Source organism: Emys orbicularis, chromosome 16, assembly GCF_028017835.1.
Source record: "Emys orbicularis isolate rEmyOrb1 chromosome 16, rEmyOrb1.hap1, whole genome shotgun sequence".
Taxonomy (NCBI): Eukaryota; Metazoa; Chordata; order Testudines; family Emydidae; genus Emys; species Emys orbicularis.
Window position 1 is genome coordinate 21842067 of NC_088698.1, and position 22403 is coordinate 21864469.

Sequence of the window (22403 nt, forward strand, 5' to 3'; positions counted from 1 at the left end):
TAACCCCCTCCCCCCAAAAAGGGCTGAATCAACGTGCTCAGCTCGATGACCAATGAACCATGCAAGCAAACCTTGGAGAGTGAGATGAGACTGGCACCCTGTAGCTGTTGCTTTCACCTTGCCCTCAAATTAATCTGCCTGGCAGTCGCAGGGCATTGCCCAGTGCAGATGAACTAGACAGTCTCAAAAATAAACCCACCAAAAAACATTCCTGAAAACATTTGATCATTTCCTATTTCCTACATGGGGCAATTTCCCAAGACCCCAGCTTTTAAAATGTCAGGTGATATTCATATTTAATTAATTTATTTTTCTATTAATATCCTTGCTTGAAATTCCTTGTGAACTAATTAAATTAAGTTATTAGCATATGGGTATGCTCAGTCTAGGAATAACTGTGCATGACTGTCATGTTGTTCTTTATTTACCATCCAAATTTGTTCTTTATAATGGGTTTCTTTGTTTTGATGAATACTGTTAATGATACAATGCTGCAGGGTCTTTGGGGTAATATATCCCCACAAATGCATTAGGCAATTAAATAAGGCAGTTTCAGTGTTAAAGCAGTAATTAACAGCAGAAGGAGAGTAAAGTGAAGCTATATCGTTTAGGGGGAAAGGGCATACATTTGTGGATGAGATTTCAAAAACTATGGGCAGTCAGTGAGGTGGAGAGAGCACACCTAGAGGCTGTTCTGCACAGCAGAGCTGCAAAGGAGAAGGCTGTCCCCCCAGCAGTGGTGCAAGGGCAGACAGGAGGATGAGTGGAGTGATTGGGAAGAGGACAGAGAGAGACGTTCCCTGAGGTAGGATGGAGCAGATATTATAGACCCCAGTTCTGCAAAGCACTTAAACATATGCTTACGTCCATCTCTGTTCAGCAAAGCATTGTCTTTCATAGAAGTCAAAAGATGAACTTGTGTCTATCGGAGAAAAGTTGAACAAATGCTTACTTTTCAGATTTTTAAAGGTTTCTTTAGGCACCTCAGGTACCTGAATATCTTTAAAATCTGGACCTAAATGCTTTGCTTAAACAAGGCCCTAACAACTAAGAGGGTAATTTAAAACTGCACACTGAAATGGGTGAGCAAACTAAGGCTCTGCTTCTGCAAATGCTTATCCGTGGGCATAACTTGGCCCACCAGAATAAAGTCCTATAGACCTCAGTGGAGCTACTCAGGTCCATAAACGTAAGCATTTGTTTGCAGGATTGAGGCGTAAGTCAACTTAGCCCATTGGTTCATATTAACACCAAATATTTTATTTTCTCTTATTTGACCCAACACTGCAAAAACCTATTAATGGTATGTTCTCTGGATACCTCATGCAACAAAAGAGACCTTTGAACGCTACAAAATGAATGCAACACGAGAAAAGCCACCTGGGCCAATACACATTGATTAGCATCCTTTTTCTTGATTTGTTTGTCAAAACAAAAGTGCACAAACCTTATCTGATTGACAGCTGAGCTCAGCTCATGAGAATGAGATTCTGTCCTAAATTTAAATTCTTAAGGGTGTATGAATGGGGGAGGGGGGAAGAAAACAAAAACATCAAACCCAGTTATATAATGACAAGCAAGTTTGGATGCCAATTGCATTACAGCTGATCCTTCTAAAAAGCAAATGGCAAATCGGAAAGAAGGGTCCGATGACCTGGACACAAGGATATGTATTAGGGGAGCACAAGTGAGTCTATTTTGGGTGGCTACTGGAATGAATGTAAGATAGATGGAGCAATAATGATTAGCTAGAGAATGACCGGAGTTTAAGGGAAGGGGGCTGAGAAACTTTTTTTAGTTTTTGCAGAATCACTGATCTACATTCCAAAACATGTTTAGTTAGATTCACGTTTGGATTAGTAATTAGTAAATCTTCAAAGGTTCAATGCAGGAGACTATGCAAAAGTTCAGGGGCTAGATTCACTCTGGGGTAAGCCAGCTTCTGCCAGCAACACCTATGGTACATAGTCCTCAGTAGTGGAAATCCTCTTTGTACTGGGTGGCGGTGGTATAAGCCGCTGGAGCCCCCATGTACCTCTAACCAGAAAGCTGGATGGTGTGGACTGAGGAGGGCTTGTGGTCAGCAGGATCTAGTGATTGAGGGTAAAATTCACCTTGGTGCAGAGGATCAGCACAAGTGCTTACACCTTCACAATAAGAAAGCTTTAGTGAGGTTTCAGTGGTGCACAGACATTGTGCTGGTCCTCTGCATAGGGTGAATTTCACCATCTGTGCATTGCCGAGGCAATTTCTGCCAATGGGACTCCCGTGGGATCCCCTGGAAGAGATTAAAAAAAGGATTTAATAGAAATTAAAAGAAGCCCCCCTCTGTTCTCCCCGAGAGTGAGTGCCCTATGGGTGCAAAGTCCTGTGCGTTTCAGGAAAGTGGCACATGCAAAAGGAGAAATTGTTCTCCACTTAGTCCTAACATACACGAGTCGAGGCACTGACTAGTAATGACCACAGTTAAATTCAGCATCTTCAGGGGCAGAACTCTGGTTTTATGTCTTCTCTGAAAGCACGGTGCCTTCAACATCATGTTGAGACATTTGTTTCAGTAATGACTCAAGGAAAGAGCTCTACCTACTGCATCCCCCACACCATTTCCTGGAACATCTAGGTGTTCTTTAGAGATTACCCATCCAAGTACCCACCCAGCCTACGCTCACTTAGCTTGTGAAATGTGATGGGATTCTAGCACAAGGAGGTACATGCCAGTGAGTGAGACCAGTGAAAGGGCTATGAGTTAAAGGAACCAGAAGTTTATCATTTGAGTTTAAGCCATGGGTATATTTAAATGTGCTCTTGAGGAGTCTTAGAGGCAGCAGACCTGGAATCATTAACATCTCTTTGTTGGCTTGCTGGAAACAATGTAGGTGAAGGGGGGTGCCCGCTTTTCTTTACCATGTTGGTGTTTTGTCAGATGGAGAGAAGGAGTGTGTTTAGCGAAAGGAGTAATATGGCGCATTATGCAAACTCAGATGAGGAGGAAGACGGCTACGATTCTCCCAGCATTAAAAGGAGAGGGGCTTCAGTCGACGATTTCTTAAAAGGCTCAGAGCTTGGAAAGCAGGTAATTAATGTGACCTCGTTATGGTAATAAGGAGAGATGCAGGTCTGCAATGTATTGAAAATATTTTATGACGCTCAATACATTAACCACAGCACTATCATTCTGCTGACTGTCAAACCGATACGCTCTATGGCTAAGCAGCCAGACTTGTACGGAGATAGATGAATAGGCTTTTCTACTCCTACAGCATTATACTGCCTTCTAGAAGCTGAACGTCTTTTTAACTGTCTGGCCCTTTGCTCATTATAAAGGCTGGTATGTTATAAAGGCTGATATATGAATCTCTGTTTGTTACAACTAGCAACAACCTTAATAACTGAAAAAGAAGGTAAGTGGAGACATTTTTGAATCTGGGCTTTCTCTGCATTATCCTTTATTTTTACATCTATTAAGGTGCTATAAGACAAAAAAGGGCTTGGAATTTTTGGTGTCATTTAAAAGCCATGAAATGTCATCCTTACAAGCAAGGAGCTGGCACGGTATGTCCCTGGTGTGCTGCAGGAGGGAGAAAGATGCTGTCAGAAGAATTTCCTAAACCTGGTCTTCAGCCTCACCTACTGAAAGCACTACAAGACCACTTAATTTTTTACTTTCAAGTGAGCTGAGCCCCCTATTACAGCAAAGTAAAAATAGGGCTGGAACTTTTTCTTAGCGTGTTACAATATCTTGTTGGCAGAATACTCCCAAGTTCTGATATTGGACATAATTAGAGATGTGTAGCCTTTTATTTTATTTAAAGTGAATTTTGTAATGTGGTATTACACCACCATGGGTTTGGCTCTGGTGACTAGAGTTTCAAGCTCAACGGAATGAAAGTCACCTCTGCTACTTGCTTCAGATTTAGAATCTCTAGTAACACATAAAGGCCAAGGATAGTGACCACACACACATTCACAAGTACAAGGTCTAGTCTGTTTTACAAGTTTTATTAATGTTACACAATTAAAGTCATGATTGCCCAAGCATATAGAAATTCTATACAGACCTATGCACAAGTTACAAATATGGTTATACTCGCATCTTCCTAGATAATGTTAGGGTCTGATGGGTCTCTCATGGGTTGATCATCAGTAGAGGGATGGTTCCTGCTGGAGTTTCCCCATAGGAATCTCAGTTTTCCTAATCTGGGCACCCTCTTTTTATAATGTGATTCTGACTATACCTCATTAGCAGTTACGCACATCGTGCACCCTGTGGTTAGGGCATGTATAGAAAAATGTGACTACCGGGTATCTTGTAAGCAAAAAATTACTCTTACTGTTAATTTTTCACATCCTCACCCATTCCCGTAATCTTGTGGCATAGGGTCATTCTTTGGTCACTTACTTATGTCAAGCGTTTCTTAAGCCAATGGCCTAGTATGGCTAAGCTAAAATCTTACAGGCCTCAGCCTGTAGGCCTTGCATTTCAGCCCTACTTACTTAGATAACTAATGCATACTTATCCCTTCTAACTACAGATCAAGCTTATACTTCTATAATCCTACAATTTAACACTATTTAGTATACAATGATTATATATGACATACCATGTTAGTTAATCATAACATCACACAATAAATGAACAACAAACTAAAATCATTGGCTACAGATGAGGCCAAGCAGTGACATTTGCTTTGCACACACAGGTTTCCTGGGTGTTCTGGGATTTTGGTTCAGCTCATTATCAAGAGAGTGGCATTTGTAAGATATTGATATTGTTTTGGATTTTAAATCCCCTCAAAGATGTTTGACTTGGGGGGTTGGTTCCATCTGTAGAGGCAGTAGTTCAAATTTGTAGAACTCCTGCACTCAGGTTGCACCTACAAACGATATACATGCTCTCCAGACACATGTGCAAGGTGCATCTGAGTCTGCAGCTATGGAAATTGTGTATTCAAAACACACTGGTACATGGAAGTATCTGATTGCACACGCAATTACCTGACTTGTGCAGCAAATGAGCAGTTTGCAGGCGAAACTTAAAGGTGCACCAGGTTGATTAAACCAATAGATATAATACAATTTAAAATTATTTTGTGTGCATCTAGGCCAAGATTTTCTAAAGCGACTATTGATTACATAAGGAAGTCTGGTCCATTATTTAGGTGCTAGCCTGGCATTCCGGAGAGCTAGGTTCAATTCCCTACAGTGCCACAGACATCCTGTGTGACCTTGGGCAAGTCACTCAGTATCTTTCTGCCTAGGTTTCCCCAACTGTAAAATGGGGACAGTAGCACTGCCCTGTATCACAAGGGTGTTGGAAGGACATTAAAAATTGTAAGGTGCTCAGACACTACAATAATGGGAATCATATAGAAAACTAAGATAGATTTTAGTTGTCTCCATTTTTGTAAGCCCACTTTGAAACCCTTGTCTGTTTTACTGAGTTCTAGAGATAGAACAGTTCCTAAGTGCATTAACCCATTGTGACACTTTCTCGAGATACCCAGGATTATGATCTCCTTGTACTGTAACCCCCTGTCTCCGTGAGAGAGAGACTTGATTGTGCTTAACTGGGTGTCAGATCTGTGACACCATCCAATCTCCTCAGGGCCATGCCAGCCCTTGTTTTGCCTTGCAGGTTAGCAACAGGTGCACCCCAGACCCCTTTGTAGTGTTCCCCTGCAGTGTCCAGCTCTTAATCACTGGACACTCACAGAAATTACCAGGTAAGCTGTCCCAAAAGACCAATACACACACCTGCTTGTTTGATTCAACAGAGGATCAGCTCCAATATAACATCCCAGCACTGATATATTTATAGTGAGAACAGTCATAAGTTAAGGCTAAGATTAAGAGATAGTGAGTAGGGGTAACAATGGGAAGAGAAATGATTACATATAAAACAAAAAGTATAATACATTTCCTAGAGTTTAAACTTAACTTTAACAGGCTAACAGCCTAAAGTAGTTTCTCTCACCTAAAGCTATCTCTCAGCATCTCCAGCCAACATGGTCGGGATCCCCCTTTCATGAATGCAAAAATCGCTGTCCTTTTTGCTTCCTCAGTAAAGGATAAAGAGGTGTCCTGTTGGCCTTCTTTTTATATCCCCAAAGTTCATGATTTTGTTCCCCGAGTCAGGATGAACCCCCTTGATTTATTCCCTGGTGTGTTGGCTCCATGTTACCTTCACAGCCACATTTTGACATGGTATGCAAACAGCCTTCCATTGTGTTGGCTTACAATGCCTTTGTTACATGTGAACTGAGGCAGGCAGGTGAATATACATCCTTTGTCTGGTCAAAACCTGCCTGACAACCCTGTTTTGATTCAGATTTTAAAACAGTATATGTACACAACTCCTTAAATATCATCCTTACAGATATCTCACAATGATTGAGGACCAGTATGACATAAGCTTTTATTAGACCTCACTTGACCCTCTTACTATGAAAACAGCATGTTGGGTGTAGTGAGTTTGTCAGGCCTCTCAGGAGTTACTGTTACGGAACAGTGAACCCTTTGCCAGTTGGCATTGAGGGGTTCTTAGGGTCACACCCAGTTAGGGTGACCAGATAGAAGTCTGAAAAAATGGGACACCTTTATTTTGGGGGGGGCTATAGTTGCGTATAGAAGACAAAGCCCCTAACATCAGGACATATGGTTACCCTACACCTACTGTGCCAAAATACCCTATTCCTTTCCCCTAAAAAGTAACACTTTAAAGTTTCTCAGTTCAATAGATGAATTCTGTTTCGTGAGGCAGCTGTTCTGTGTTGATTAAATACAAATTGATTATTACCTGTTTATATTTCAGCTATATAAGAGAGGCACCTACTAGCAGCTTAATTGCTCATTTGAACTATTTATGAAAACTGAACAATTGCACTGCATAATTTGTTAGTAAAGAACCAATTTCTGCATTTTTTATATGTAATTCTACTACATCCAGACCTAACCAGGAAGTTTAATAGGAGGTGTTTTTTTAATAAGATTTTAGGCGTGATTGTGGTCAAATGTGGTTTTGAAAGAATCTGGTAGTTTATTTCACTATAAGGCAATCAATAGTTTGTTAGCTTATTATAGTGTGGCTTTAGTCTGTGTGTACCAATTTGTATTCTGAAGTTGATGCCATACTGTGCATTTATGCCCAATTAAAAGCTTTTGGCATAGTCTCACTCGACGCATCAAGTAGATAGAAAGAAAGAAATCAAAGCAGGCAACCACAAATACAGGTAAAAAGGATGTTGTTCAACAGTGGTGTTCTGTTGTTACTAATGACTGCCACGGTCTATATTTCTGTAATTGTGTAACATAATATATGGATTTACAAAAATTCCATTTGTGATTATATAGATCACATCCCTTCCAAATCAAAACAGTCACTGGATCTGCCACAGACTTCCTGTGTGACTTTGGACAAGGCAATTAGGATTTTTAAAGGCTAACTACCATTGAAATAAAAATATTCAAGGCTTACCCTTGCCTACACTGCGACTACTCACTGCCTTAAAGTTAAGGATGTGCATGGGTTTGCAGGATGGGGGCCCAAAACACAATGATTTTTGAAAAGTCTGTTTAAATAGTTTGAGCTGCAATATCTTGTTACGTGCCCATTAGATGCTTCAATATTTTGTAATGAATTAATCTATTACCAACACAGAATGTAATTGTACAATTATTGCTTACATAAATTTGAGCTAATTGCATTACGTGTCTTAACAAGTTCCAACACCTCAATTAGAAGGTTTTCATTAAATAATTGGTGGGTATTTAACAGACACCTCTGTTATTAAATCAAAAGCAGATAAGCATTGGAGATAGTTTGAAAGGTTCCTGCTATGTAGCTGTGCAGCTTTTCTCTGGCAATAACAACCTTTGATAATCGACACGATCTCACAAACGCGGCTCTCAGCTACACAGTGCAGCCCCCAGTGAAGTCCCTTGGGGATAACTGAGAACAGGATTTGACTCACTGAAATTGGAAGTAAGATTCCATTGGAATGGCATGGGTGAAAGTGAGAGCACCAGACCGAATTCTGGGAGTCTTTCATTTCATAAACTAACTGAAAGCATTAACTCCTGCAGTGGCTTTTGTTCTTAAAGTTACCCCCTCATTGTAATACAGCTGTGGGAAACTGAAAACATTCATGGGTTTGATCCCATTCCCTTGGATAGCAAGAAAGGCCTGGTCCACACTAACCCCCCACTTCGAACTAAGGTACGCAAATTCAGCTACGTTAATAACGTAGCTGAATTCGAAGTACCTTAGTTCGAACTTACCACGGGTCCAGACGCGGCAGGCAGGCTCCCCCGTCGATGCCGCGTACTCCTCTCGCCGAGCTGGAGTACCGGAGTCTAGACAAGACGCGATAAATCGATCCCAGAAGATCGATTGCTTACGGCCGGACCAGGAAGTAAGTGTAGACCTGCCCAAAGTGTTCATAAGGGGCTGGATCTCACAACCCTCAATAATAATAATCCTTAGCTTTTATACATAGACCACAAAGTATTTTACAGTGGAAAGTAAGTATCATTATCTGCATTTTACATAGGGGACATGGAGGCTTAGAGAGAAGTGACTTGCCCAAAGTCACACAGTAGGTCAGCAGCAGAACTGTGAATAGAACTATGGTCTTCTGCCTCCCAGGCCAGCACCTGATCTACTGGACCAAGTTGGCTCCCATAAGTAATGAAAGAAGAATCTTAGCATTAATGAACATCTCATACAGCTGAGGCACATTGTAGAGATACACACTGAGATCTCCAGAACTATCTTCTAGAGATCAAGAGAGTGCAAGTCTGCTGTAATATTTGGAGAGTGAACATATTTTCACTTCAGGGTAATTGCTTACTGCAGACATTTCATTTCATTTCTGGAAGTTTACAGCAGTTTATTGATGCCAATACATTATGGAACTATAGGAATTGTTTCTGCTGTAGTATTTCTTCGTGGGAAATAGAGTAACTTCTGCTCCTTGACATTCTAGTATTTCAGTAACTTATTCTCCAAAATTCTTTTTCTGATGCAAATAGGTTTGCTCCTGGAAATTGTCTCTACAGCATACAGTACAGCTCCCTTGACACTGAAGGTGGGACTGAGCTGGGTAGTTCACATTTGAATCTGAACATATCTAGACCGAAGGGTGTTTGGATCCTAGCCTCTGCTCTGGCCCATTATAGAAATGCAGGGCTAGATCCTTGTCTAGCATAAATCAGTGTACAATGGAATACACCAGCTGAGGATCTGTCCCATGAAATTCGGATCTGGAGCCAAACTTCACATTTCAAGTATATTCAGACCTGGAATTTCTGTTTGGGCCTACCCTATCCTGAACTGATACGCTTCAGATTCAAACTGTATATAAAGAGCTGTACTTTTTTGCTGTCCGTATTTTGAGAATGGGTAGATTACACCAACAGAGTAGGAAGATGTGTTATCGGCTACATTGAGATTTGCATTTTAGTTTTTACACAGTGCACATGTGAGACTTTTGGGCCCATAATTTTTAAGTGGGCCTCAACTTAATCATTTGCACAAGCAGATGAAACTGCTTACAGATCTGAAGCACCAGTGTGATTTTGTACAGAAAATTAGATGCCTCATTTTAAAAATATACCTGTAGATGTAGAATCACAGTAATGTTCGGTTTGTTATCTGGACTGTGGATATAAATCATGACACTAGTAAAACAAAACAAGAATTTACCAAAGACGGTTAAATTTAACAGCAGCAATTCAATAAAATAGCTAATTTCTTCCATCCGTTTCACCTAGTTGAAAACACAGACAATTTAGTGGAACTAACTCTAGCAGGACATAAAATTCTATCAATTCTGCTCCCTAGATGCCTGAATAGAATGAGATCATTGACCCTCATAAGCCAGTGAAAATTTACAATATAGAAACATTATGTAAGAACTAAATGGTGCTCTTGAAGAGTCACGTGGGGTTTACTGTTAGATATAGCAAACATCAGATATGACAACGAAGAGTAGCTGACGTGTGAATGGAATTCATGATCTCAGTTAGAGCCTTCAACAGATGGACAGCAAATCCACTGACACATGCAGGGCCTCGGGTAAACCAAGGGGGGGTTTTAATCGGGGTCTCATGAGGTTTGTGGTTGGAGTGGAAGTGCAACTGTAATGCTGGTTGGATCATCTGTAAGGACTGAATCCAGGACTTCTGGAACTTAAGGTGTGAGCAAGCTAATAAACCTCTATATTAACAAGCCACTTGAGGGCTACTGAGAGTTGCACCTGGGTAGTGTGGGTTACATAAGGTATTACTGCAACATTCAAGCTGCCAGTTGCTGCCTTGCCCCCCATTTGTGAGGGCACTGTCACTTCAGATTTTAAACCTTGCAGCTCTTTTCTTTTCTATCCCATCCAATAGCCGCACTACTGCCAGGGTGAGGAGTACCATACGGAGAGCAGTAGGGGCTCCGACTTATCCGATATCATGGAGGAAGATGAAGAAGAGCTGTACTCAGAAATGCAGCTGGAGGATGGAGGAAGAAGACGAGTCAGTGTAACATCACACAACACACTCAAGGTAAGAGTGACAGAAAAGGGGGGTTTAAACTTCAGAGAAGGGCAAGCCAAATTCTTCCTTCCTTCCACGCACTTTTTTGTTAGTCTGCTGTGGACATTACAGTTCACAGTGGCCTACAGACTAGAACTGGGATGAATACTGTTCATAATGTAAAGTTCCCCTTATGAAGTCCACTTAATACTCAATTCTCTGGTATTAACCAAGAGCTTCACATATTGAAGACTGTCCTTGGGCTGTTATGCAATTATCTGTTTTGCTGCGCATTTGGGGGTGCTGCTGTGCTGCAGTATATTGGACGTGCATCCAGACCACTAGAGGTTTTCTGATGTGTGCGAGTGCATGCGTGCACATCCACACACGTGTCTTTGAATTTAAATCTTCTGTGGACATCCTCTCCATATTACTGACCAGGTTTTTGGAACTAACCCCCGGGATCCTTCTAGTGCATGCTAGTAACGGATTTGGGGAGTTTTATTCAGTGCAATATGGATTCCCAATAGCGTGGATAAAGCCCATAGTCATTAATCTTAGTGTCGCGATCATTAATGAGCTTCTGGTGGCAGAGGACACAATGGCAAACATGTCAGGAATGATGTCCCAAACACTGCATAGGAGGATTCATCCTACAAGGTGATTTTATTCATCTGATTAGAATACACACTGCGAACACTAAACTTTCCCAACATAGAATTTCTGTTTTCTGTAATATGACATATAGTAACTGCTTCTTATGTGTATACCATTACCATGCTAAGATGCTTCTTCTTAACAAGCTATATGACTGAAATTATACAGAAACCTACAGGTCGTTCTTCCCACAGCCAAAATGCCGTGTTACTAAAGAACGTGCTATACCCTTATGCAAAGTACATACATAGGGATATTGTAACCATTGCTATAACTGCTTCTATATATTTTATACACAGACTTACGATTTTATGCAACTTATAAAAACATTCTGTCAAGTACATTTTCAGAAAAAAATCTTTCATTCTCCTGTTTAGTATCCTTGTAAAAGCTTGAAAAGGAAATGGCTCTGACTGCCAGTAGGCAAACACTGAATTATCCCTAGGCTTCTCTGGTTGTTTACTTTTTACATCTGTATTAACGGTACTGTCAGCCCAACTCTGAACACATGGGCCAGATCCTCAGCTGGGGTAAATCATCATAGCTATGTTAAAGTCAGTGGGTATATGCTGATTTAATGCAATCTGAGGATCTGCCCCAAGGTTCATTGTTAACGTCTGTTGTTTGAATGGCTGTGCAGAAGCAGAATTTAATGTGAGAATGCCACATACATTTAGGGCAGAGGGAGTAAGTTTAGAATTTGGAGGACGCTCACCACTGCATTTATAACTATATTGCTTTAAGTTTTAGATCAGATTCTAGAACTAAAATACTTGACAGTGTCCCTGTTTTGCTAGATCCAATTCAGCTTTGCAGCTGCTGTAATTAAAAAAGAAACAAAAAACACATTAATTGAACTCTTTCAAATGCATATGCGATTTGCATTTGAAAGTACACCAACCCATGCACTTTGAGCTATGATTGCAGATAGCTGACATTCAGTATTTTCTGTACCAAGTTAATAGATACCCTCATGCAAAAGGAAAGTGTACGAGATACATGACTCACTTTACTGTGCCATTATTATTCCCTTCAGTTGCTCTCCAGATAAAGGCTGATGTGTAAACTAGAAGGAGATCCCAACTTGAATATCAGGTTGGAGCATCCATGAAACTTAAGGATGTTTGGAGTCTGATCAAAATTATTCCTAATGCATATTTATTTATATTTTTTCCATATTTATGGCACCTTTTCAAAAAAGCTCTGGGAAGATAGACAATTAAAAAGTGTATTCAAAAATCATTCACATGAATACAGTAGAACCTCAGAGTTAGGAACACATGGGGAATGGAGGTTGTTCATAACTCTGAAATGTTCATAACTCTGAACAAGACATTATGGTTGTTCTTTCAAAAGCTTACAACTGAACATTGACTTCATACAGCTTTGAAACTTTACTATGCAGAAGAAAAATGCTGCTTTCCCTTTATTTTTTAAGTAGTTTACGTTTAAGATAGCACTGTACTGTATTTGCCTTTTTTTTTTTTTTTTTGTCTCTGCTGCCTCCTTATTGCGTACTTCCGGTTCCAAATGAGGTGTGTAGTTGACCGATCAGTTCATAATTCTGGTGTTTGTAACTCTACGGTTCTACTGTAGTGGCAAAAATTAACTCTTTAAAAACTCTCTCGCCTTTGAAGAAAACTAAAGCAAAAGGCAGCTCAATCTGTCTGCTCAGAGACAGCCTGAGCAACGGGCTTTGTAATGTCACTGGAATGTCAGCAAACTCAGGCTCTGTTGGATCAAAGGGGAAGGAGAATTCCAAAGTCACTTAGAAGATCCTGCCCTTGCTACCCACACGTATGAATCCAGGCATGTCTGCTCAGAAGTCCCAAGCTGATTGCTGTCATTGGGGTAAAGCACAGAGAGGGGTGGTCTCCATGACCCAAATAGCTAAGGGCTACATAGATCAAAGCCAACACCTCTTTTCTCATTAATTTGGATAGCCCAGCATCTGCTTCAGAGTCCCAGAGAGACACATTTGCACAGGATCCTTCAATTACACTATTCCTCAATTTTTGTAAGCCTAATATAAAATGTGTCTTTTATTTCATTTATCTAAGCTGTTCAGATTTTATCCACTCCATTGTAGTTCTTACTTACATCTGGTATGTACCAAGACTTATATTTGGGTCAAGTAACAGGTTGCTTGTCAAGTAAGAGTTTTATTAAGCAGATTTAGGATGATAGATCCAGTTTGGACCAATGGCTGCAGGTAGCCCCCAGTTCTCAGGGTCTTTTTTGTGGAAGCCAAGCTTAAAGAGGGTGCAATTTTTATGAGGTTGTGGAGGGCACAAGAACTCCTGTTTTGGCATTTAGAGGGAGCCCTGTATGACTTCATACCCGCCCTGAGTTTGCTGTCTTCGGGCAGGATGGCATTGTGGAATTTCTTGTTAATCACCTAGGATGCTTTAACAGGTGCAAAGCAAGAGAGAAAACTCTGCTGTAGAAAGCATTCCGAGATATGCTCCACGGACGAAAACAATCCCAGCTTGGCATAGAGCACAAAGAACACTAAGCACTAGCGCCATATTCTAACTTCACCTCCACTCTCACCACGGCTGAACTTGTATGCAGCTTTTATTGCTTTGTGTTGAATGCATGGGTTTATTCTTGTTAAAGCATCACAATATCAGCTGTGTTTGTACTGACCTCCCGTGTTCTATCTGACACCAAGCCAACTTAATCATGTCTTTATTTTCAGATTCCTGTTCAGAGCATGACATCCCCCTCACTGAATAAACTGCATGCCTTATGTTCGCCATTGCTCTAAAACTAATTCTGTCTTTATTTTTCTTTCCTCCTCCCCCTTTTTCCCTCCCATTTTATTTTTATCACGCACTGTTTGTTCCCCACCTGTTTTTTAACATCACATATTGTTAAGGAATGCTCTAAGAATAGGACCACTGAAGCCGCTTTTTTGGAACAGCCTGACTTTTCACAGCAGATACACCACAGTAAAAAGCTTTTCAGTATCCCAGAAGTAGCCGAAGAGGATGTTGAATATTCTGAACTATTGCACAAACAGGGTTTTGGTACGCCCTATAAAATGAAACCTATGGTAGCTAGCTGCACTAGACCACCTAGACCCTACAATCAAGACAAACAGCACAACTTCTGGTACCCAGCCAAGCACAGAATTTCAGGCATGGAGGATTTTGCTTCAGAAGACAAAGGATATAACTACAGTAGATCCTTAACAAGAAGCCCTGACAGTGGACTAGACTGTGGAAGTGAGGAAGAAGAATCTCGTTTTAATTTCAGAAATGCTTATGATTTGATTTCTGCCACTGTTGTGCCTAGCTGTTGTGCAGAGACAGATAACTGTTCATGCAGAAAAAGCACAAAGCCATTGCTTGCTCGCAGGAAAACTTTAACCAGGCAAAGCAGCATTGAAGAAGACTTTGATGACCTGGGTCCTTCTTTTATAGAGCCCAGAATTGAGGAGGCCAAGCCCAGTTATGAGAGAAAGTCTGAGACTCAAAAATGCAATAGAACAGATAATTTGACTAGCAAAGATGTTCAGCGAGTCTGGAAGATCAACTTACAAGTGAATGACTCTAGGGCAGCTGTTCTACATGCAGAGCCATCCCACAGAGATGCAGAAGACTCTCTGGTGTGTGAAATAAAACTTCCTTCTAACATCTGCCTGTCAAATCCATCTCTTTTCTTTCTTTTCTTTTCCTCCTCCCACTTCTTTTGATTTTTTTTCTTAAAATCCATCTTTGGGACCTATCTATTGGTGGTTGTTTCATTTCTTTCCTCCCCACATGATTTTTTATTTATTAATCTGCATTTTGCTTCACAAGCTTCTTTTGTATCATGCTGAAATCAGTTTAATTTGCTTTACAACAATGATTTTCCCACAGAACAAATTACAATAATGGCTGCTTTTGTTAAAGGACAACTGAATCTAAATTTTAATTAAGGGTTAGCTGAACTATAATTTTCCAAAAGTTTGTTTTTATCTTTAAAGTGACTATCAGAATATTGCTTTAAAAAGTAAAAATAGGCTTTATTTTTAACTGGAAAAAAGAAAGCATTTCACAAAATTTTTATTTTGATGGTCTGTCTTAAAGATTCCATTTTGTCATGTTGTTTTTGCTCTCCTCACTCCCAGATTTTCAGGAATTGCTCTTCATCTTCAGTCCTTCTCTCTGGGCAAGTACCAAGAAATATCTTCCCCCAGTGACAGTGACCAAGCAAGCTTCTTGGAGTCACAGGATTCATCGTGTTTCCATTCTCCACCTTCTTCCTTCACTGTCACTTCTTTGCCCTCTCTTTTTAGACCATCTCTTCTTGCCTTTGAAGTTGCAGACTGCATCTCCGAATGAGATTGCAGACAAACGGCTTCTTCCAGAGGGACAAGCCAAGGCTGTTCCACATCTTAATCCACAAGGGTGCCTCTGTGATCCTGCCTGTTTGCATTTCTATATATTAGCCCACAAAAGAGCCTTCATGAATTTGCATCTTTAGGCCTCTCTGTTCCCAAAAAGAACTAAATACGTTTTTTAGCCTCCCATCTGCAACTATCTCCAATCTAATGTCTTATGTAAGAGTAGATTCAGCTGCTGCTGTATGCCTAGCCCAGCAGTTTATTCTGAACTGATCATTTAAAAATTCTCCTATTAAAATTGGTGCCAATGCTGCATTTAATCTCAGCTGTTGAAAGAGACACCCTGGAAAGCATTAAAATAATAACATTTATTGCAAATTAGTGAACAGAAAGAGAACCAGCTGTGGTGTGAGGTGAAATTTGTATGAATCTCTTCTGCAAGGGTTAGTGACTTCTAAAAAGCCTGTAACCACAAAAGGCCCTTTGAGAGGAGCAGTATTCTCAGAGACCCCAAGAGGAAAAGGACATATGCTGGTTAATGTGCTGCAAACTGTGCAAAACAATCTAGGTAAAAAAACTAAATGCACTGACCTGACCCCATCATATACTGTCTTCACAGCTCTAGTGTGAGTGGTCTTAGTCCTCTTCAGGGAGAGTTAAAAGTGCTCCGAGCCAAGTTAGCAGCAATGACAAAGGCAAAAGAATGTTTCCAAAATTATTATTATTCTTTCTTTGTTCTAATGTGTGACTGCTGTTTACAAAGGGTGTGCCATTTTTCAGGGAACCATTTTTCTTTTGCAGGTTTAGGAGGCATCAGTAGAACTTTTCAGCTAACCTTTCAGTTAAAAACTACGTTTAGTTGCCTTTAGAGCTTATGCTTCTGAAAGTGATTGACATTATTAACATGCCTTTTTATGCACCCAGCTGTGTAACTTGCAAACCTGTTGTTTTTCTTTTTTAGCTTTTAGGGAATCCATCATCCACTGGACGACCTGACAGGGTGGAGCACATGGGTCGAAGGTTGTCTCATGCCAGTGCAGTCCCACAAAGGTCTCGACCAATGTTGGTCCCTTCCATTGGTTAGTTGACCTGATTGGTGCATTTCTATTCTTTACAGCCGCAGAGCTGGGGGATTGGTCAAACAAACAAACAAAGCCCAAAACCCTTTAACCACAATAACTCTAAATCCTTTATATAAGATGAACTAAGATTAAAACCAACTTTGTCTTAGGTTAAATATGAGTGTACTGGAGATTCTTTAAGGGTTTGAACCAAAACCTGCTGAAGTCAGTGGGAGTTTCTCCATTGACTCCAGTGAGCTTTGGATCAAGATCTATGTTTTGGTGGATGATAGCTACAATTTAAAACCTACAGTAGACAATTCATTCTTTAAAATAAATTAAGGTGTGGACATGCTATGAATATGATACCTAAAATAAGTGCACTCACTCACTCATCTATCCATCCATCCATCCATCCATCCATCATTCCATTCATCTACCATCAATTTGCCTTCACCTTCCATTCTCTTAACTACTTTTTGGAATTCAGCAAGGAAAATTGAGGTTATTAAATTAAATGAGCAAGTAAGACTGAAGTATGTCCATTAGATTTGCTTTTTCTAATCAAGCCATCTCTGTTAAATCATGACCTAAAAATATATTTTGCCATGTGCAAGAAATTCCAAAAAGTACTGCAGACAAGATAATGGAATCAAGACACCAAGCACAAAAACACTTTCACCAAAACTTGCACACCACACAAACTAGGAACAGTCACACAGAAACGCAAGAAACACAGGAGTGTAAATAGAGAACTGTAGACAATGTACAGAAATAAAATCTTCATGTGATGTAATTCCTTCGGTGCCTGTGCTTACATTAGATGATTACTTATTAACAGTGTACACAGAAATCCAGAGAACTCAAGGCAACATTAAGCAGTTCTGTCCTGAAGCTTTATCTGTGAATGAGAAACTTTCCACGCAGAAAGCAACCTCATAGTGATACTTACTATAATGCAACACGGGTTTTTGAATTGTTAAACATGAAACGTTTTCTCCCAGTTCCTTTCATGGATACACAGCAGAATAACCATATAGGAAATTTAAACAGAAACCTTTCTGTGGTGTACAGCACCCTCTACAGATTTGTAGAGTTAGCAAGATTTTGCTCTCAAGAGGAAAACTAATGGATATTAGGGACACAATAATAATTTCTGATAACTGTGGATTTTTAAAAAATACAACTGTAATTCATAAAAGCATTCTAAGTGTCTTTAATAAGTATATGTAGAGAGTATGATTCTCCTCCCACTTACACTGCTATAAATCAGGAGTAACTTCACTCCATGGAATTACTGGTGTTAAAAGAAAAAGAAGGTGTAAAGAGAGAATCCGGTCCAGAGAGTGCATATGCAAATATCAACCTGTAACTATTAGTTGAGCCAGATAATCATCAGCTGATAAACATTCTCAGTATAGGCTGGTGTTTGCTAGATCAGTGTCTCCCTTTTCTTTTTTGTAGCTTTTTTTCCCCCAAGAGTAAATATTGGGGGGGGGAGGAGTGAATTATGCCTGGAATACTTAAAATATATTGTGCATTTAAGATTTTCTTTTTATCACCTGTTAAAATAATTTAACAACAAATAGTTGGGGGTGGGATTTGAAATAATTTTGGTTAAATTAATCCTTTGGGTTTTCCTTTAACTCTGATTTTGACGGAAAGATGTGGATGGGGGGGGGCTGATTAAATACAACAGGCCTCACTTTCTCTAAACAAGGTTGGAACCCAAGGAACTATTAAATAATGACTTCACTGTTCTGTAGCTAAAGAGCAGCATTTTAGGAAGTAGATAAGAAGGAATTCATTTTTTATAATCAGTCCACATTCAAATTGATAATTAAACAGAGAATAAAATATAAGGCTCTAATCTGCTGCTTTAGTGTGAGTTCAAGAATGCATTAGTGTATTTTGCAGTAAGTATGCTCTGTGAATGCTTTTCTGGGGAAGTCGCATTAGGATTGCATTACAATATTGTCTAACACTGATAAGACATAACCCACAGTGGCAGTATTTTCAGCATCTAATAAAAGAATTACTCTCTGGTCTTCTGTGAAATTGATGAAAGACCCTATCCAGTATCATTCTTAATGTGATGTGATTATGGTCCGGGATTCCTAACTGCCGACTTCTTTGATTGTATTGCCGTGTTTAACCAAAGAGAACAGGTTTCTCATAATGTTCACAGGAACTGAACGAATGGGAAGCTGAGTTATCAGGCATGCAGTACACATGGCTCTCTCAACTCAGCAGGGCATTTAATAAAATCAACATAACCGATTAGTTAGCTATTAAAAATGTAATTGGGGATAAATAGGTGCCACGATGTAATAATTACCCACGTCAATAATGTACGGTAGTCAAGACAAGCATTGGGTAAAAATCACAAAATAGTCATCCTCTGAAGGCTTGCTACAGAAAACAGGAGGATGGGGAATAGATCTGAAGAGCAGATAAATAGACTAAATAAAGCCAATGTATCCAATCAAACCCTGTAACAGTACATTGTACCAACTTGAGCACACTGTCGTCACTCAGGCAAAGCTCCTATTGACTTCTAAGAGAGTTTTGCCTGAGTGAAGACTGAATAAAACAGATATTAGGGGTCTGTCGTCATAAAAAGAGGGTTCTTTAGAATTTGGCCAAACTTTTTTTTTTTTTTTAAAGTTTTTATTGGCGCAAAACTCCCATTAACTGCAGTTAGAGGTTTTATTCCATTAGGGCCAAAGAACGTGGGGCTGCCAACATTTATCAGTATGGGTTTATTTACAGGGTCACAGTTTATTCCCTTATAGAAATGTATCGAGCACATTTCCTGGGACACATCTTTATTCAAAAGGTCCCAGATTTAAACTCATTTTAGATTATTTCCCTGTTAGATTACGAACATATTGGAAACAGAAAATTTTCAACTTAATTCTGGTTTTAGATCATCTACTTCCAAAAATAAAATGTATTTTACATTTTCCCCTTGACCTTGCAGAAGTGGGACATCGGATTACAACGTTGATTGTTGTTATTTATTATTTGTGTTATCATAGTGCCTAGGAGCCCCAATCATGGACCAGGATCCCATTGTACTAGGCGCTGTGCAAACACAGAACAAAACTCAGGTTTCAGAGTAGCAGCCGTGTTAGTCTGTATCCGCAAAAATAACAGGAGTATTTGTTAGTCTCTAAGGTGCCACAAGTACTCCTGTTATTTTTACAGAACAAAACTATAGTTTCCTGCCCCACAGAACTCGAAGTCTGCATTTACCCTCCAGAAATCCAGGCAAGTTTTAAAAAGCATGAAGGCAAGACCTTTTAAAAAGCAAACACCCCTTTCTGTGTGCCTGGAGAAGAATCACTGGAGAATCAGTCAGTAAACCTGCCACACATAGTTCTGCAGGTGGTTAGCCATCCTGCTATAGCTGAGTCAGAAAAGAAGGTAGGCAAAGCCTGCCCTCAGGAGCCTCCACTGAGAAGACTATAAAGTATGTTTAATAGATCATTCCCTTTTTCTCCATAGAAATTACAATGGACAGTAACAGTGAAGGCGGTCGGTCTCGGTCAGGTAGTGAGGGAAATATTTCACCTGTAAAAGAAGAAGCTTATAATCGCAGCATTGATGGACACAAGAAATGGTCTCAGCAGCGTACCATGGCCTCTGACTATAGATACGGTATGCCGACCCTTCTTCATCCTTTCTGACACAAGACGCATTTAGAGCTGGGTGTTAATGAGTGCCATTTCTGTATGACAACATTGCATGCAATGCAGAATGCAAGGGGAGCTAACTCTTAAGTCCTGTCTGCCCTGCTTCCAGGTAAGTTTGTTCAGCTCAGCTCAGCTGTAAGGGAGGAAGAGCCCTTAGTCATCCACTGATAACTGTCATGCAACCAGCTTTCCATACTGAAACAAGTCAAAGCACACTGCATTGCATGAACCTCTGTGAAGCTACTCCTTTATCCTCCATGGCTGTTTAACATCAATTAACATCTAATGTATGCACCTTTGAACACTCATTGATCAAAAAGATCACCTTTCAACTTGATTCGTAAATCTAGCACTAGACAGAGCCAAAATGGGGACGGTTCATCATCATCAACCCTTCCATAGTGAGAAGCAGCACTACTCAAGCATCACTCCTAGTTTATTGCTTTGGCTTAGGGCTGATCTGAAGCCCCTGGGAGTCAATGGGTGCCTTGCCATTGACTTCACTGGGATTTGGATCAGACCTTCAGTGAAGGAAAAACTTAAATTTATTTTTAAAAGTATGTGTATCACTACAAGTGCTAATTGACATAGGTAAGGTAGTAATTGTCTCCCACCCATTATCGATGGTGTTTGCTGCTTCATCAACCTAAGAAGCCGTTGCATAATTGCACACAATTCTCAGCCTTTCATAGCTCGTTACACAGTGAGTTAAAGTACTTGACCATTCCCACCGAAAAGCGGCTTAGGCCGGGTCTGAAGCGGGGAGAAGCGTTACGTTTTGTGTTCATCTTTCAAATGAAGCAAAACAGAAGCCAAAGTAAACATTTAAACAAATCACTGATAAAAAAGTGTTCTTCTTTGAGTAGATGCAGCCTTAGCCCCTCCCTTGGCTGTATAAGAGCAGTGCTGTCCCAACCCCCTCCGTTCCCTCTCACCGCCCATGGCTGGAGTAAGAATGCTGTGTGTCTTCACCTGACACGTCTGCTCTCAGTTTCCTGAGCCCTTTTCTTGTATGTAGCAGCAGTAGTACATTAGGTTTAGTTTAAATGTTAGTTTAGAGCTCAGGCGACGTCAATGGCATTTCTAAATGACATTCCTATATTGGACAGCTGCAGGACAGCCAACTGGTCCTCTCCGCATACTTGTGCAAACTACTATGCCATCACGGCTGCGTCCAGATCAGATGCAAACTTCGGAAAGGCAGTCCTGCCGTCCTCCTTTGAATAGACTCCGTGCCCCGCCTCCTGCAAATATTGGAATACATGACTGCATCTACTCAAAGAACTAAAAATGGTTACCCACCCATAACTGTTGTTCTTCAAGATGTGATGCAGACGTATATTCCACAATCCATCCTCTGTCCCCTCGGCATTGGAGTCTGTACTTCTGATGTTCGGTGCAAAGGAACTGCGGGTGTTGGGGCAGCACAGCCTTTGTACAGCCAGGGGAAGGGCTAGGCTTCAGGGTGTGAGCACCGCCCCTATGGATACTGCTAGGCAAAGTTCTCCAGCTACGGTGCCCAGGGTGCGCACACACCCACATGGAATGCACATGAGCATCATGTCTCAAAGAACAACAGTTACAGGTAGGTATCTGGTTTTTAGATTTGAGAGCAAAAAGCTCTGAATATATAGAACCAGATCATCAAATGGTATAAATCAGCATAGTTCAGGGACTCCAATGGAGCTATGCCAATTTACATTAGCTGAAAATCTGGCCTACAGCAGCCAGTCAGCAGCGCATGTCTACTCTGGTTGCCTGAAGCAGACGTGACCATTCTGAATCATCACCATTCCGGTTCAGAACTGTTTTGACAAAGTCTGTGCACAACTCATGCTTGTAACTAACTCCAGCTGACGTCAGCTGGAGTTGGCTGCCAGGCCAAGAGGGCATAATTTAACCTGTCTCACTTAAAAAACAGAATGCGCAATACTCCGAAGAAAAACCCTGTTTTGCATTTCCAGTCCATCTGACAGTGGGAATAAAACATCATTGCAACTGGGGGAAAATGCCCGTTGCCATTTGTCCATGTCCTGTCCTTGTTCCACTTCCCTTCTGTGCTTTGTGCCTGTGTAAAGCTTCCTGGCTGGACTGTATTTCCCACCCTTTGGCTGTTCTGCATTTCCTTATCCA

At 40.5% G+C, this 22403-nt stretch overlaps 1 protein-coding gene across 9 annotated transcripts in view; it reads left to right on the forward strand.

The window, feature by feature from the left end:
* RIMBP2 (RIMS binding protein 2) overlaps window positions 1–22403 on the forward strand; it is a 100862-nt gene that overhangs the window by 60044 nt on the left and 18415 nt on the right. For 5 of the 9 annotated variants that reach the window (XM_065417743.1, XM_065417744.1, XM_065417745.1 and 2 more), the window contains 3 exons: window positions 2924–3073; window positions 10393–10551; window positions 16473–16590. In XM_065417743.1, the coding sequence (XP_065273815.1) occupies window positions 2924–3073; window positions 10393–10551; window positions 16473–16590 (427 nt within the window). Of the gene's footprint in view, window positions 1–2923; window positions 3074–10392; window positions 10552–14059; window positions 14792–16472; window positions 16591–20082; window positions 20236–22403 lie in introns of all 9 variants that reach the window. The other 4 variants (XM_065417738.1, XM_065417739.1, XM_065417741.1 and 1 more) reach the window with 2 other exon arrangements.